At 42.5% G+C, this 13,399-nt stretch overlaps 2 protein-coding genes across 3 annotated transcripts in view; one reads left to right on the top strand and one right to left on the bottom strand.

Annotated features, from left to right (window-relative positions):
• RAD51C (RAD51 paralog C) overlaps positions 1 to 13,399 on the top strand; it is a 183,529-nt gene that overhangs the window by 23,695 nt on the left and 146,435 nt on the right. For both annotated transcript variants that reach the window (XM_082248489.1, XM_082248488.1), the window contains exon 4: positions 2,609 to 2,742. In XM_082248489.1, the coding sequence (XP_082104615.1) occupies positions 2,609 to 2,742 (134 nt within the window). The remainder of the gene's footprint in view (positions 1 to 2,608; positions 2,743 to 13,399) is intronic.
• The window catches only part of LOC309546690 (uncharacterized protein), a gene marked incomplete at its 3' end in the record, with an annotated part of 29,469 nt that continues 21,225 nt past the window's right edge, over positions 5,156 to 13,399 (bottom strand). Inside the window, exon 2 of the mRNA XM_082246404.1 lies at positions 5,156 to 5,257. Coding sequence (XP_082102530.1) covers positions 5,156 to 5,257 — 102 coding nt within the window. The remainder of the gene's footprint in view (positions 5,258 to 13,399) is intronic.

The following is a 13,399-nucleotide window of genomic DNA, read 5'->3' as shown; positions in this document are numbered from 1 at the left end:
GATAGAGACATACCCCAAGCGACTTACAGCTGTAATCGCAGCAAAAGGTGGCGCTACAAAGTATTAACTTAAGGGAGCTGAATAATTTTGCACACCCAATTTTTCAGCTTTTTTGTTAAAAAAGTTTAAAATATCCAATAAATTTCGTTCCACTTCATGACAGTGTCCCACTTGTTGTTGATTCTCCACAAAAAATTACAGTTTTATATCTTTGTTTGAAGCCTGAAATGTGGCAAAAGGTCGAAAAGTTCAAGGGGCCGAATACTTTCGCAAGGCACTGTATGTAGTGAGTGCAGCAGTGTACTTAGCAGTTTACCTAGCTTTAAATCGAAAAGCCATAATTTAAAGGAAATCAGAGACTGAAAATATTCAGACTTTTTCATCCCTATTTTCAAAAAGAGAGGTGTATTTTTTCTGTATGGGTTTTATTCAACATCGACTACAGCAACACATATAACTTTCCATTGTATATAATGAAGGACAAGTAAAACTATATGGTGAAGATCCATGTGCCCTACTCCTTAAAGTGAAACTAAACTCTCTCAATCAACATTAACTCTTTCATTCTTTATTCTACTAGCCATAGTAAAAAGATAGGTATATTATATTTGTTAAACATTATTTTTGCACTTCTTCAGTTTCCTGGTGTCTGGCCTAGGCCAAAATAATACATACTAGGAGTCTTCATGGGCTCTTTCATCGGGAATAGGGTCTTTCTCAGCTAAACACACCCTCCTGCCGGCATGCTTGAGCTAAGATGCAGGTGGGCTAACTTCCAGGTCTGCCATATTGTGAATGCTGCCCATAAACGCAAACTCTTTACTAGACCCCCGATTTAGTTTGAGCGCCTCTGTACCCGGCATCTCCTCACTTACCTTATATCCCAGATTTACACTATTCTGTTCCAAACCTCCTCATCAGGACAAATGTCTTCAATAGCAGCCTTGATTAGGGACTCAGAGACTGACTTCTTGGAAGGAGATTGGTCCCGCATTAACACCAATCTCCTTAAAGGATCCCTTAATGTCAACATGCAGGAAACCAACTATAAACTGCATAGTCAGTGGTATTGTACTCCCTCACATACTCCATCTTACCCAACATACCCAACATTTGTTGGTGTTGCCAATCCGCCATAGGGACACTTTTGCACATCTGATAGTCCTGTTCCCAAATATGCCCTATTTGGAAGGCTGTGCAGTTGGCAATCAAGCAGATAACAAACCAGGATCTGTCACTCTCACCAGCCACCTTTCTTCTCTACCAGACGGACATGTCCCCCTCTAAATACAAGTGATTCCTCACTATTCACCTGCTGAATGCAGCCAAAAGGCTTATCCCCAGATACTGGAGATCCACCAAGACCCCTGGACTTTCCAAATGGTTCCATCGTGTTGATCAGATGGAAGAGCTGGTGCACACGAGCAATGAAACTATGTCCTCATATCTCTCTACATGGACGAGATGGTTCCTGTTTAAAAATTCCGATCTTTACAAATGTCACCGCCCCCTGTCTAACCTATATAAAAGAAAAGATTTGTGTACATTCCTATTTTTAATCTGGTCTGGTCTCGTGATTCTGCAGCTGTGGCTACCCTGTGTCAGTGAGCAGCTGCTGCAGGGGAGAGGAGGGTGCACCAACAGCTGAGCTATGGGGGCCTATGTGTGATGTCACGGCTCCTGGAATTCCCAGCCATTGTCGAGCGCTCTCTGAGCCGAAGCTACAGTTTGTGACCAAACTAAAATTGGATTAAAAATAGGTTTGTACATCTTTTTTATGCAGATTAGGTAGAGGAAGGGAACATTTTTAAGAATAGTTAGACCTAGGTTTTTCTTCCACTTTAATCTCTAAAGGCCTGTACACACTTGACGGAATTCGGACAAAATATCCTCAGATTTTCCTCTGTTTTGCTCAGCACTCATTACTGTTTTTAGTTGACAGTGCATAAATGTTCACAGAATTTCTCGTTCGATTTTTTTTTTCTTTGGGACATTTGTTCCCAGACTTCCAGGTTGTCAGCAACTTCAGATCATGCGCGCTCTTTCGTATCCAATTTTTCACGGACGTACTGCATACACATTAAACGAAAATTGGTCGTCTGGGGACAGACGATAAAAATTTTGGTGTTTGTCCCTCCGTTTTTTTTCGTTGAAAATGTCGGCATCGGCTGCTGAAAGTTGTGTACACACTAGTCGAAAATTGTACGATTTTACCTCTGACGAGAATTTTCAGCAGATTTTCTACTAGTGTGTGCCCCACTTAAGGGAACGCTGTATGTTTCTTCCAAGTTGTTCTTAACTGATAAGCAGATAAGATAAGTTGTGTACAAACATTTGACCATCTGTAATAAGTCATATATTTCCCTTCTGTATGTACCTGCTGCAAGAATATCATGCTAGATTGTAAATCTTTAAGATTTATAGGCAATAGAAAATGTTTCTGTTCTCTATAGAGAAATGAGTCCTAATAAATCAAATGCAATCATATTAACATTTTTAGTCCACAGTTTATAGTCTTGCATACACCCTATATACACATGCTTACTAACTGTGGAGTAATATGTTTAATTTTGTACTAAATAATGATTTTTTCTAATGTCTTTTTCAGGTCACAGACTAGCTATGCAAAGATTTACTGTTAATAATATCCTATCAAAGATTTATTACATTTCTTGTCAAGACTACACTGAGCTATTTGCTCATATACAAACCCTCAAAGACTTCCTAGGACAGCACTTAAAGGTTAGTAAGTTTATTTTATTTTAATAAAGTGTACTAAAACATCCTCTCTATAAAACAGTCATGTGAAAAATTAAGGACACCCCCATGGAAGTTGTTGACTTTGTCAACATATTTAAAAAGGCAAACATTAGCCCTTCATTTAACAGCGTTCAGATAAAGGTGATACAGTATATTGAATAAAAACACAAGGAAAGCTTGTCTTTTCAATAATTTTTTCAACAAAAACTTCAGTTGATGTAATAAGTGCTATGAAAAAGTAAGTGTACTCTTGCATTCAAAAGCTGGCATTGCCCTCTTTAACAGAAATTTTTGACGAGTTCTTTATTCAAAATTCCTTCAGTTGCAAGAGGTTTGTGGGTTTCCTTGCATAAACTGCTTGTTTCAAAATCTCTCTACAAAATTTCAATGGGAATCAAATTTGGGTTTTTAAACCTGACATTCCTTCATCAATTTGCTAGTGTGCTTTGGATCATTATGTTGAAAGTTAATTTTTGGACAGATGGCCTTGTATTCCATTAAGCACACTTTGATATGATGCAGAATGTATAGTTGATTCGATGGGTGCACAGGCCCTGCAGCAGCAAAGCAACTCCAAACCATAGCATGTCCACCACCATGCTTCACAGTTATTATGAGGTTCTTCTCCTGAAATGCTGTCTATGGTTTACAGCAAACTTTAATGGCAAAATGTAATCTTGCTCTCTAATTTTCTATTTATTTATTTCTTTTTAAAGCAAGGTCTTTTTACTAACAACATTTTTCCAATAATGCAAATCAGTGTTTTTGTTAATGTAGGTCACGACAATGAATACACCTCATGATTTGTTCAAGTATATCACCCTGTAGGTACTATTTGAATCAAGATTTAATGTTTGTTTGGATATGTTGCAGAAGTCAACAAATTCTTCAAGGTGTACTCACCTTTTCACATGACTGTATATCCTGAGGCAAATGCATGAAAATCAATGCAAAGAAATGATTCAAGTGTAGTTTTTGCCTAATTTTAGAAGACTATACGCAATATAAAGGATCAGTCCACTAAGACAAATATTTTAGTTTAAGATAGTTGCTGAAGAGTTTTGTCTTTCACTAGCTAAACCTGTATCTCTTGTTAGCTACCTGTCTGCTGTGAATATTTAAAGATAATCCTTACCCTGTTAGATTTTGAATGCATTCAGCAGAATGCAGCAGGATTGAGATTGACATCTCTTATACAAAAATGATAATCGGACAGGTACAGAAGATGTGAAAAGTCCACTGGTTGGTGCGAACAACGCACCGCACATAGGAGAGTACGAGGTGGACATCTTATGGAGCCTGTGCAGGGTATAATACACTCTATGTGAAATCTTAAATTGGATCATCTTGTCCCTGGCTAAGACTAGGGAAGAAAAGGGAAAATTCCAAATCTCTATCCAGTCATCATCTAGTCCAGAGATATCCCCGGACCATTTTTGGGGAAGAAAGGATAACTCAGGACTGGCTGCCACAGACGGGTAGCCGTACAATTGAGATGTAGGTTTCTTCAAGTCCTCAACCTGAAGAATGGCCTCCAGCTCAGTGTAGGAGAGAGAAACCAGTTGGCCCAGAAATTGTCATCTTAGACCTGGAGGTACCGAAAATGATAATGAGCAGGTATATGAAATTTAAACTGGAGAATATGGAAGGGGGACAGATCAGCGTTGGTTACGATATGTTCTAACTTTTTAATGTTAAACCTTGCCCATGCATGTGGGTTAGGAATAGTATTAAAGTGTGAAAGAGTGAGAATAAGCAGGAGGGGGGTATGGGGGAAATAAATTGTTAGGGGGGGAGGACCTTCAATGCTGTACCCACCTTCTAGGCTCGAATAGTGGTATGCATGGATGAACCAAGAGGGTGGGGTTTTTTTGGACCTCTGAATAACAGGTGCTGTGTAAGGCCTCCTGGGGGTTAACTATCGCCTCCTCCAACACAACAGAGGAGTTGGTAAGGTCAGGCTACAGACCCCTTCACAAACTGTGTTGCCAGGCAATACTTAAAGCAGCCTGGCATAGACAGCCCATCCCCCCCTCCCTGTTTATTGGTCTAGTGAGCGTAATATATTTGTATCTGAGAGATTTGGATCCCCATATAAATGACAAAAGAATCAGTCTAAGGTACGTGAGAGCCATTGCGGGGAGTTTCTAAAAATATATGTGAGTTTGGGAAGTATCTTCATCTTGATGAGGTTAATGCGCCCAATCTAACGAAAGTGGGAGATTACTCCATGCCTTCAGTTTAGGCAAAAACTTAATAACTATAATGTACTTCTGATTCCATCTATTTATTACCAGCATAACATTTTTCCTATAAGGGTCAGTGATAACATGAATCGTGCAGGGTAGACATTTGCTAATAGATATGGATAGTCCACGTGCATAAGAGGAGTAAGTCACATTTTCTGGATCCACTGCCTTTTTAGAGGCAAAGCTTTGCCACCCATGAGGCGGGTCTCTTGTGGAAGAACTATGTGAGGATTATGCAGTTTCAAGAACTGAAACATTAGAGAGCGCTTATACTTAAAGTTTAGGCCTCTAACGTTCCAGGATATAATATTCAGGGAATCTTTGGTATTCTTAATCATGGTGTAATATTAGGGGGATACACGCCCATAAAAGGCGCTGAACAGCGGGATAGTGACGTACTCATGGATAGCAAAGCCCCCTCCAGCTCGCACAGCGGATAAACAGTATAGAGCAAAAAAAAACACTGAGACTGTTTGAGCAAATACAGTAACTTAGAAGTAAGTGGTATGAGAAGAAATAAGAACCCTTTAACACCTGAAAGTTCCCAGGCCTCCACAACAAACCCCCCTACCCGTGCACCAAAAAAAGAAGAAAACAAAAATAGAACAATTGGTGCCGGGTCTATTCCCTTAACTGGAGAAAAAAAGCACGGACTCTATTTCTCATGGGAATGGTCGGTGCAAGAAGGGCACCAGTGGACCTAGGTCCAGGGGGGACCCCAATTGTCACTGAGAACCAACACTTTGGCAATAAAACAAAGAACAAAAAAAGGGAAGTCTTAACCAGGAACCAATTGAGAAGGAAAAGGAGAGAAAAAAAAGTGGGGGGGGGGGGGGGTAACAAAGTTCTCATGCTGTGCTCAAGGAACTCTACTTCAAGATGTGGGGCAGGATGCCAGGAATGGATGGCCCAGGGGTTTGTAAAGGTGTATTACAGTATGGCAATCTGATAAAGGAGATTTGATGAGAAATATCCAGGATTCAAACAGGGTCATAGGCAGTCATAAAGTCAAAGTGCAGAACAGAGCAACAACAATCGTACCTCAGCGAGACTCCAAACAGCTGTATGCTGCTGCAGGGGTATCAAAGTAATGCATAGTGCCACCATCAACGATCTGGAGCTTGCTGGGGTACAGAAGACTATGTTTCAGCCCGTGCTCCCTGAGACGTTTGCGGATCTCCGTGAAGGAGCGTCGGCGCTGCTGCACTTCAAGGGCATAATCCGGGTACAAAGATATTTTGACGTTTGTTGTAGGTCAGCTCAGGTGTATTTCTTGCAGCCTCTAGCATCATGTCAAGATCCCTGTAGTTCAGCAGCTATATCAGGAAGGGCCTTGGTGGAGCTCCAGGTAATGGAGGCGTAGGGGGGACCCTGTGAGCCCTTTAGCCTTCTCAGGGAGCCCCACTACCCTTAAATTCTTGCGACTGACTCTTCTCTCCATATCCACTGTTTTGTCATGCAGTGCCTGACTGACTGGAGGATTTTCAACTCCCTGGAGTCAGTGTGCACTGTGTCTTCCACCTACGATATGCAGGTCTCTGCTTCAGACAGCCGGGAATTGTACTTCTCCATATCATGTCTGATGAGGCTGATATCCGTTGATAGGAAGCACTGAGTTCCAAAATAGACTCTCTAACAGTAGGTAATAACAGTCAGCAAGTCAGCTGAGGGGAGGACTCTGTGTCTCCCATGTCTGCCGACGCTGTCTGTGTGCCCACAGAGGCTCTCGAGGAGGAGGTGGACCTCAAGGTCAAGATGGCCGCCGCAGGGGGAGACCAACATGGCGCCGGTGCAATCAGGCCCGATTTTGGCTTGCCAGGGGCCATCGGGGAGGTTGAGAGAGAGTGTAGCTGATGGAGCATCCACAGGGCAAAGGATTTAGGCGATGTAAGGTCTGGATTGCAAGGGCAGGATGTCTAGAAGGATGGATAAGAAGCGGAGTTCAGCCACAGCACATCTTCCCTTTCAAATCTGGCCACGCCCCCTACTTTATCTGCTTGCCGACCATCCACCATAGTTTTTTTGCAGCAGGTCCCTTTGCGTGGGCGGGCGCGCCTATTGGCCACAGGCGGGAGCCAATCAGAGTGGGCACACGCAATCGCTCCCCGTGGAGAAAGAACGCTGTTCTGTCAGTTATGAACACAGGGATCCTGTGTTCCTCTTATTTGGGAACACAGGTCTATGTGTTCATTCAGCAAGCCCATCCCCCACAGTTAGAAAGAACCCCCTAGGGACACATTTAATCCTTTGAAAGCCCCTGGTGTTAACCCATTCTTTGCCAGTTTCAGTACAGTAACAGTGCATATTTGTAGCACTGATTACTGTAGTAGAGTCACTGGTCCCCCCAAAAGTGTCCAAAATGTCAGGTGTCCAATCTGTTCACTGCAATGTCGTAGTCCCGCTAAAAATCACTGATTGCCGCCATTACTAGTATAAATAAATAAAATGACATAAATCTTTCCCCTAGTTTGTAGATATGATAGCTTTTGCCCAAACTAATCAATATACACTTGTATTCTGCTACAAAATATGTAGCAGAATACAAATTGGCCTAAAATGATGAAAACATTTTATTTTTATTTATTTATTTTTTCAGAATTGTTGCTCTTTTTTTGTTTATAGCGCAAAAAACAAAAATCACAGTAAGTGATCAAATACCACCAAAAGAAAGCTCTATTTGTGGGTACAGCATCGCATGACGGCGCAATTGTCAGTTAAAATAACGCAGTGCTGTATCTCAAAAAAATGGCCTGGTCATTAAGGGGGTAAATCCTTCCAGGCCAGAAGTGGTTAATATTATTTAATTAAATTTAGTTTATTATAGTTTGGCAAATTCTATATGCAATTTTAGCACATAATAATATGCCTGAAATGTGAATAAGCCCTTTAAATGTGACCATAAAGACTTTGAAAAAGGCATCACTATTGGAGCCGGGAGGGCTAGTGTAATTATTTTTTGCTAGAAAATTACTTAGAACCCCCCAACATTATATATTTTTTTTTAGCAGAGACCCTGGAGATTAAAATGGAGATTGTTGCAATACTTTGTCACACCGTATTTGCGCAGCGGTTTTACAAACGCAATTTTTGGGGAAAAAATACACTTTAGTTTAAAAAAATTAAAAAGAAAACAGTAAAGTTAGCCCAATTTTTGAAAGATGATGTCATGCCGAGTAAATAGATACCTAACGTGTTACGGTTTAAAATTGCGCACACTCGTGGAATGGCGTCAAACTACGGTACCTAAAAATCTCCATAGGTGACACTTTAAAAATTTAGAGTTAGAGGAAGTATTTTTCTAGATCTATTGATCTCGCTCTGGCGATTGCGGCAATACCTCACGTGTGATTGGCAGAGTTGTATAAAGTACTCAAAACCCATACTTGAGTAAAAGTACAAGTGCTCGATCAAAAAGTGACTTGAGTAGAAGTGGAAGTGCTCAATCAAAAAGTGATTTGAGTAGAAGTACTAAAGTATTCAACATTTTTTGTACTTAAGTATTGCAAGTAGTTTTTTTTTTTAAATGTTGCTACTCAAGTACTGAAAGTAAAAGTACCAGTAGTTTTTAAAAAAAATTGCTACTCAAGTACTAAAAGTAAAAGTACAAGTACTGTGTTATGTAGTTATTAAAGAAAGAAGTCAAAAGTACACATGACGTTATACATATTTTTTTGAGCTTCATGAAACCTGCCATCTACTGTTCTGGCAGTTGTAATTTTTATAATTGTAACGAGTAACTATGCAGCACAAAAAAAAAATATTGGAGTAGAAGTATTGAAATCATCGAAAAAATGTAGTGAAGTAAAAGTGGAAGTAGGAGAAAAAAATTCTACTCTAGGAAAGTACAGATACCGCCTTTCGGTACTTAAGTACAGTAGTGAAGTAGTTCTACTTAGTTACTGTACATCTCTGGTGATTGGAACACAGTTTACAATTGTGGGCTTGACTTACGAACGCGTTTTCTTTCGTGCACGAGCTCACGGCGACGGGGGCACTTTAACATGGGGGGGGGGGGGGTTTCCCTTATTTATTTTATTACATTTTTCATTTTTAGCACGGTTTAAAAAAAAATAAAAATCTGATCACTTTTATTGCTAAACATCCATTGCGACAGTGATAGGCAGTGACAGGTACTCTTTATGGAGAGATCGGGGGTCTAAAAGACCCCTCCACTGCACTTCAAAGTATTCAAAATGCCGAAATCAGCATTTTTAAATACTGAGAGTTTTTAAATCAGCCCCGTTAGCAGCCGAGTAAACTGGAAGTGACGTCGACTCGGGACATCCGGGTTACTACATCGGAGACCCGATCAAAGCCAAATCCGCTCGCTGGGATAGTGGCCGAGCGGCTGCTATCAACTGAAAGGCTCTAGAAAATTGTACCGGGTACAACCACTTCTGCATGCCGACGTACAGGTACGTCGGTTTGCGGAAAGTAGTTAAAGTTTTACTAAACCCAGGACCCTGCATTCACTATATCTGGTCTCCTACAGCAGTGCTCCCCAACCTTTTTATCGCCGCGGACCGGTCAACGTTGATAATTTTTCTGTGGCCCGCTGGGGGGGGACGTCAATGCAGAGTGACCAGCGTGCCCCCAATCAATGCAGAGTGCCCACAGCATTGCCCCCAATCAATGCAGAGTGCCCACAGCATTGCCCCCAATCAATGCAGAGTGCCCACAGCATTGCCCCCAATCAATGCAGAGTGCCCACAGCATTGCCCCCAATCAATGCAGAGTGCCCACAGCATTGCCCCCAATCAATGCAGAGTGCCCACAGCATTGCCCCCAATCAATGCAGAGTGCCCACAGCAATGCCCCCAATCAATGCAGAGTGCCCACAGCATTGCCCCCAATCAATGCAGAGTGCCCACAGCATTGCCCCCAATCAATGCAGAGTGCCCACAGCATTGCCCCCAATCAATGCAGAGTGCCCACAGCATTGCCCCCAATCAATGCAGAGTGCCCACAGCAATGCCCCCAATAAATGCAGAGTGTCACAGCAATGCCCCCAATAAATGCAGAGTGTCACAGCAATGCCCCCAATAAATGCAGAATGCCACAGCAATGCCCCCAATAAATGCAGAGTGCCCACAGCAATGCCCCCAATAAATGCAGAGTGCCACAGCAATGCCCCCAATAAATGCAGAGTGCCACAGCAATGCCCCCAATAAATGCAGAGTGCCACAGCAATGCCCCCAATAAATGCAGAGTGCCACAGCAATGCCCCCAATAAATGCAGAGTGCCACAGCAATGCCCCCAATAAATGCAGAGTGCCACAGCAATGCCCCCAATAAATGCAGAGTGCCACAGCAATGCCCCCAATAAATGCAGAGCGCCACAGCATTCCCCCCAATAAATGCAGAGTGCCACAGCATTGCCCCCTTTTAATGTAGAGATGCCAGCGTGCCTCCTTTCAAAGCAGAGCGCCAGCGTTCCCCCCGCGAGACCCATCCGTGCACTTACCTCACTTCTCTTCAGTTCAGTCCCATGGCTTCCCGCGTCTCCTCAGTCCTCCCGCGGTGCCTCCTCCTTGGCCAATGGCGTGGGGTTTGCCTTTTGGAGGACCCGCTCCCTGATTGGCCAGGAGGAGGATCAGTGTGACAATAGCGAATTTTCATTCGCTATTGTCACACAATGGGCGGGCTCGGGGGGGGGGGTGCAATGCTCTGCGCCTCGGCCGCCACAGTGAAATCATTTAAAGTTCCTCGGGCGGTCCGGGCGGCCCGGTACCGTTTGATCCACGGACCGGTACCAGTCCGCGGCCCGGGGGTTGGGGAACACTGTCTTACAGTACACAGAACATAGAAATGCAATTATTTAAGTAAATATACTGATGAATACCTTTTCCCATCAGCTATATATAGCAATTAGAGCAATATTGTGACCTGTATTAGTGAGTGCTGGTAGTTTGTAGGAGGGGTTTTCATTTCTCCCACGATTATCCTATCAGGGTTCAAGACCCTTCATTCTCTGTCTGAACATGTCTGGACAGGGCTGATTGGCCCTGTGCTGATCAAATGTACCCTCCCAAGAAAAAAAAAATCATCCATCAATCAAGATGTAACATCCCACGCACTGTGTTTTTTTTTTTATATTTACTGGGCATAAGGGAGGCAGGGATTGGGCTGTCATTTAGGATCTGTATACACGCCCAAATATGTGATGTTAATACCATGTGACCTGAATAGCTCAGCTAAAACCAGGAAGTGTTCTCTGCGCAATAGAGACCAAACTGACCATGTGCAGCTGAACTACACTTACTGTGCTTATCTGGACTTGTCCAGAGTGAACTTGCAGGAGGGAGGAGGAGCTGTGCATACAGGATCACACAGCCTTTTTACACAATGCAGAGGAATAATCACTTACATAGTTACATAGTGAGGTTGAAAAAAGACATCAGTCCATCCAGTTCAACCTATGATGTGTTTGTGTGTTTGCTGTTAACCGTACATTGTATACCCCTGTATGTTGTGGTCTTTAAGGTGCCCATCTAATAGTTTTTTGAAACTATCGATGCTCCCTGCTGAAATGACTGTTTGCGGAAGAGAATTCCACATCCTTACTGCTCTCACAGTGAAGAACCCCTTACGTACTTTAAGGTTAAACCGCCTTTCCTCTAGTTTTTGTGAGTGGCCATGTGTCTTTTTGTATTCCCTTTCTCTGAATAGTTTGTTCCTTATGCTAGGGTCGCCAGTACAGTATTTGTACATTGATATCATATTCCCCCCTCAATCTTCTCTTCTCCATAGAGAATAAGTTCAGTGCTTGTAATCTTTCCTCATAGCCGATGTCCTCCATTCCCCTAATTTTTTTTGTTGCCCTTCTCTGGACTTTCTCCAGTTCCAGCACATCCTTCCTGAGGACCGGTGCCCAGAACTGGACAGCATACTCCAGATGTGGCCGGACCAGAGTCTTGTAGAGTGGGAGAATAATCTCTTTATTTCTGGAGTGAATCCTCTTTTTTATACATCCCAGTATTCTGTTGGCTTTGCTTGCAGCGGCTTGGCATTGCATACCACTGCCAAGCCTGTTGTCTACCAGTACCCCTAGGTCCTTTTCCATCTTAGATTCACCCAGAGGTTCCCCTAGTGAGTAGCTTGCTTTCTGGTTTCTGGCACCCAAGTGCATTACTTTACATTTTTCAACATTAAACCTCATCTGCCATGTAGTTGCCCACCCCATTATTTTGTTCAGGTCTGCTTGTAAGGTTTCCACATCCTGCATAGAAGATATTGGCATGCTTAGTTTAGTATCATCCGCAAATACTGAGATTGTACTAGATATACCCTCCTCTAGATCATTTATGAATAAATTAAACAGGATTGGCCCCAGGACTTAAGTTACACAATAAGTATAACAAGCATGCTTTTATACATCTATAGACAGATTTTACTGTTGTGGGTTTAGTAACACTTTTAAGTGGTTAACAAAGAAAAACCCTTCCCATTTCATGCTGTCAGCAATGGCACCACATGGAAGAGAAATATCACAAGGCCTGAGAAAGAAAATAATTTCTTTACACAAGAAAGATAAAGTCTATAAGAAGATCAGAAAAGCTTTCCTTATCAGTCAGAATACTGTAGCAAAAGTGATACAACAATTTTACAAAGATGGGACTGCAACCATCTGACAGAGACGCCCAGGCCAACCACAGAAGTTACCACCTCGACAGGAGCGTCTTCTGATGAGAAGGGTTGAAGAAAATTGCCATGCAAGTTCACTACAGTTAGCTAAAGAAGTAGAAAGCCAAACTGGGGTGATTGTTTCCCGTAACACAATATGGCGTACACTGCAGAGGAATGGCATGCATGGGTCTTGTCCAGAAAGGAAGCCTCTCCTAAAGCCTGCTCAGCATGCTCAAAAAAAGCCTACCTAAAATTTGCCCATGCTGAAAAAGAAGACTACTGGGACTCTGTACTCTGAAGTGATGAGACCAAGATAAATGTTTTTTGGAACTGACGGCTTCAAAACTGTATGGTGTTGCAAAGATGAGGAGTACAATGAAAAATCAATGGTGCCTACAGTGAAACATGGTGGTGGCAGTGTCCTTCTGTGGGGCTGCATGAGTGCTGCTGGTGTCGGGGAGCTGCATTTTATTGATGGAATCATGAATTCACAGATGCACTGCTCTATATTATAAGAGAAGATGCTATTATCACTCCGTGCTGACGTAATGACGTATTACGTTGGCTGTGAAGGCTGTGAAAGACGTAATTCCGGCCTTCACAGCCGACGTAATACGTAATTTCCTGTGTGGTGGAATGAAAAACGGAAGTGCGCTGGAACGCCCGCCGCTCGTTATAGCGAGGAGGACGGTAGGATCGCTCTCCATTATTCACCGGGAATATTTTCAATGTATATTTGATGAGCCTTTATAATTTGTATTTAA

This window comes from Pelophylax lessonae, assembly GCF_965119305.1.
Source record: "Pelophylax lessonae genome assembly, chromosome: 2".
NCBI classification, from domain to species: domain Eukaryota; kingdom Metazoa; phylum Chordata; class Amphibia; order Anura; family Ranidae; genus Pelophylax; species Pelophylax lessonae.
This window is presented reverse-complemented; position numbering and strand designations above follow the sequence as displayed.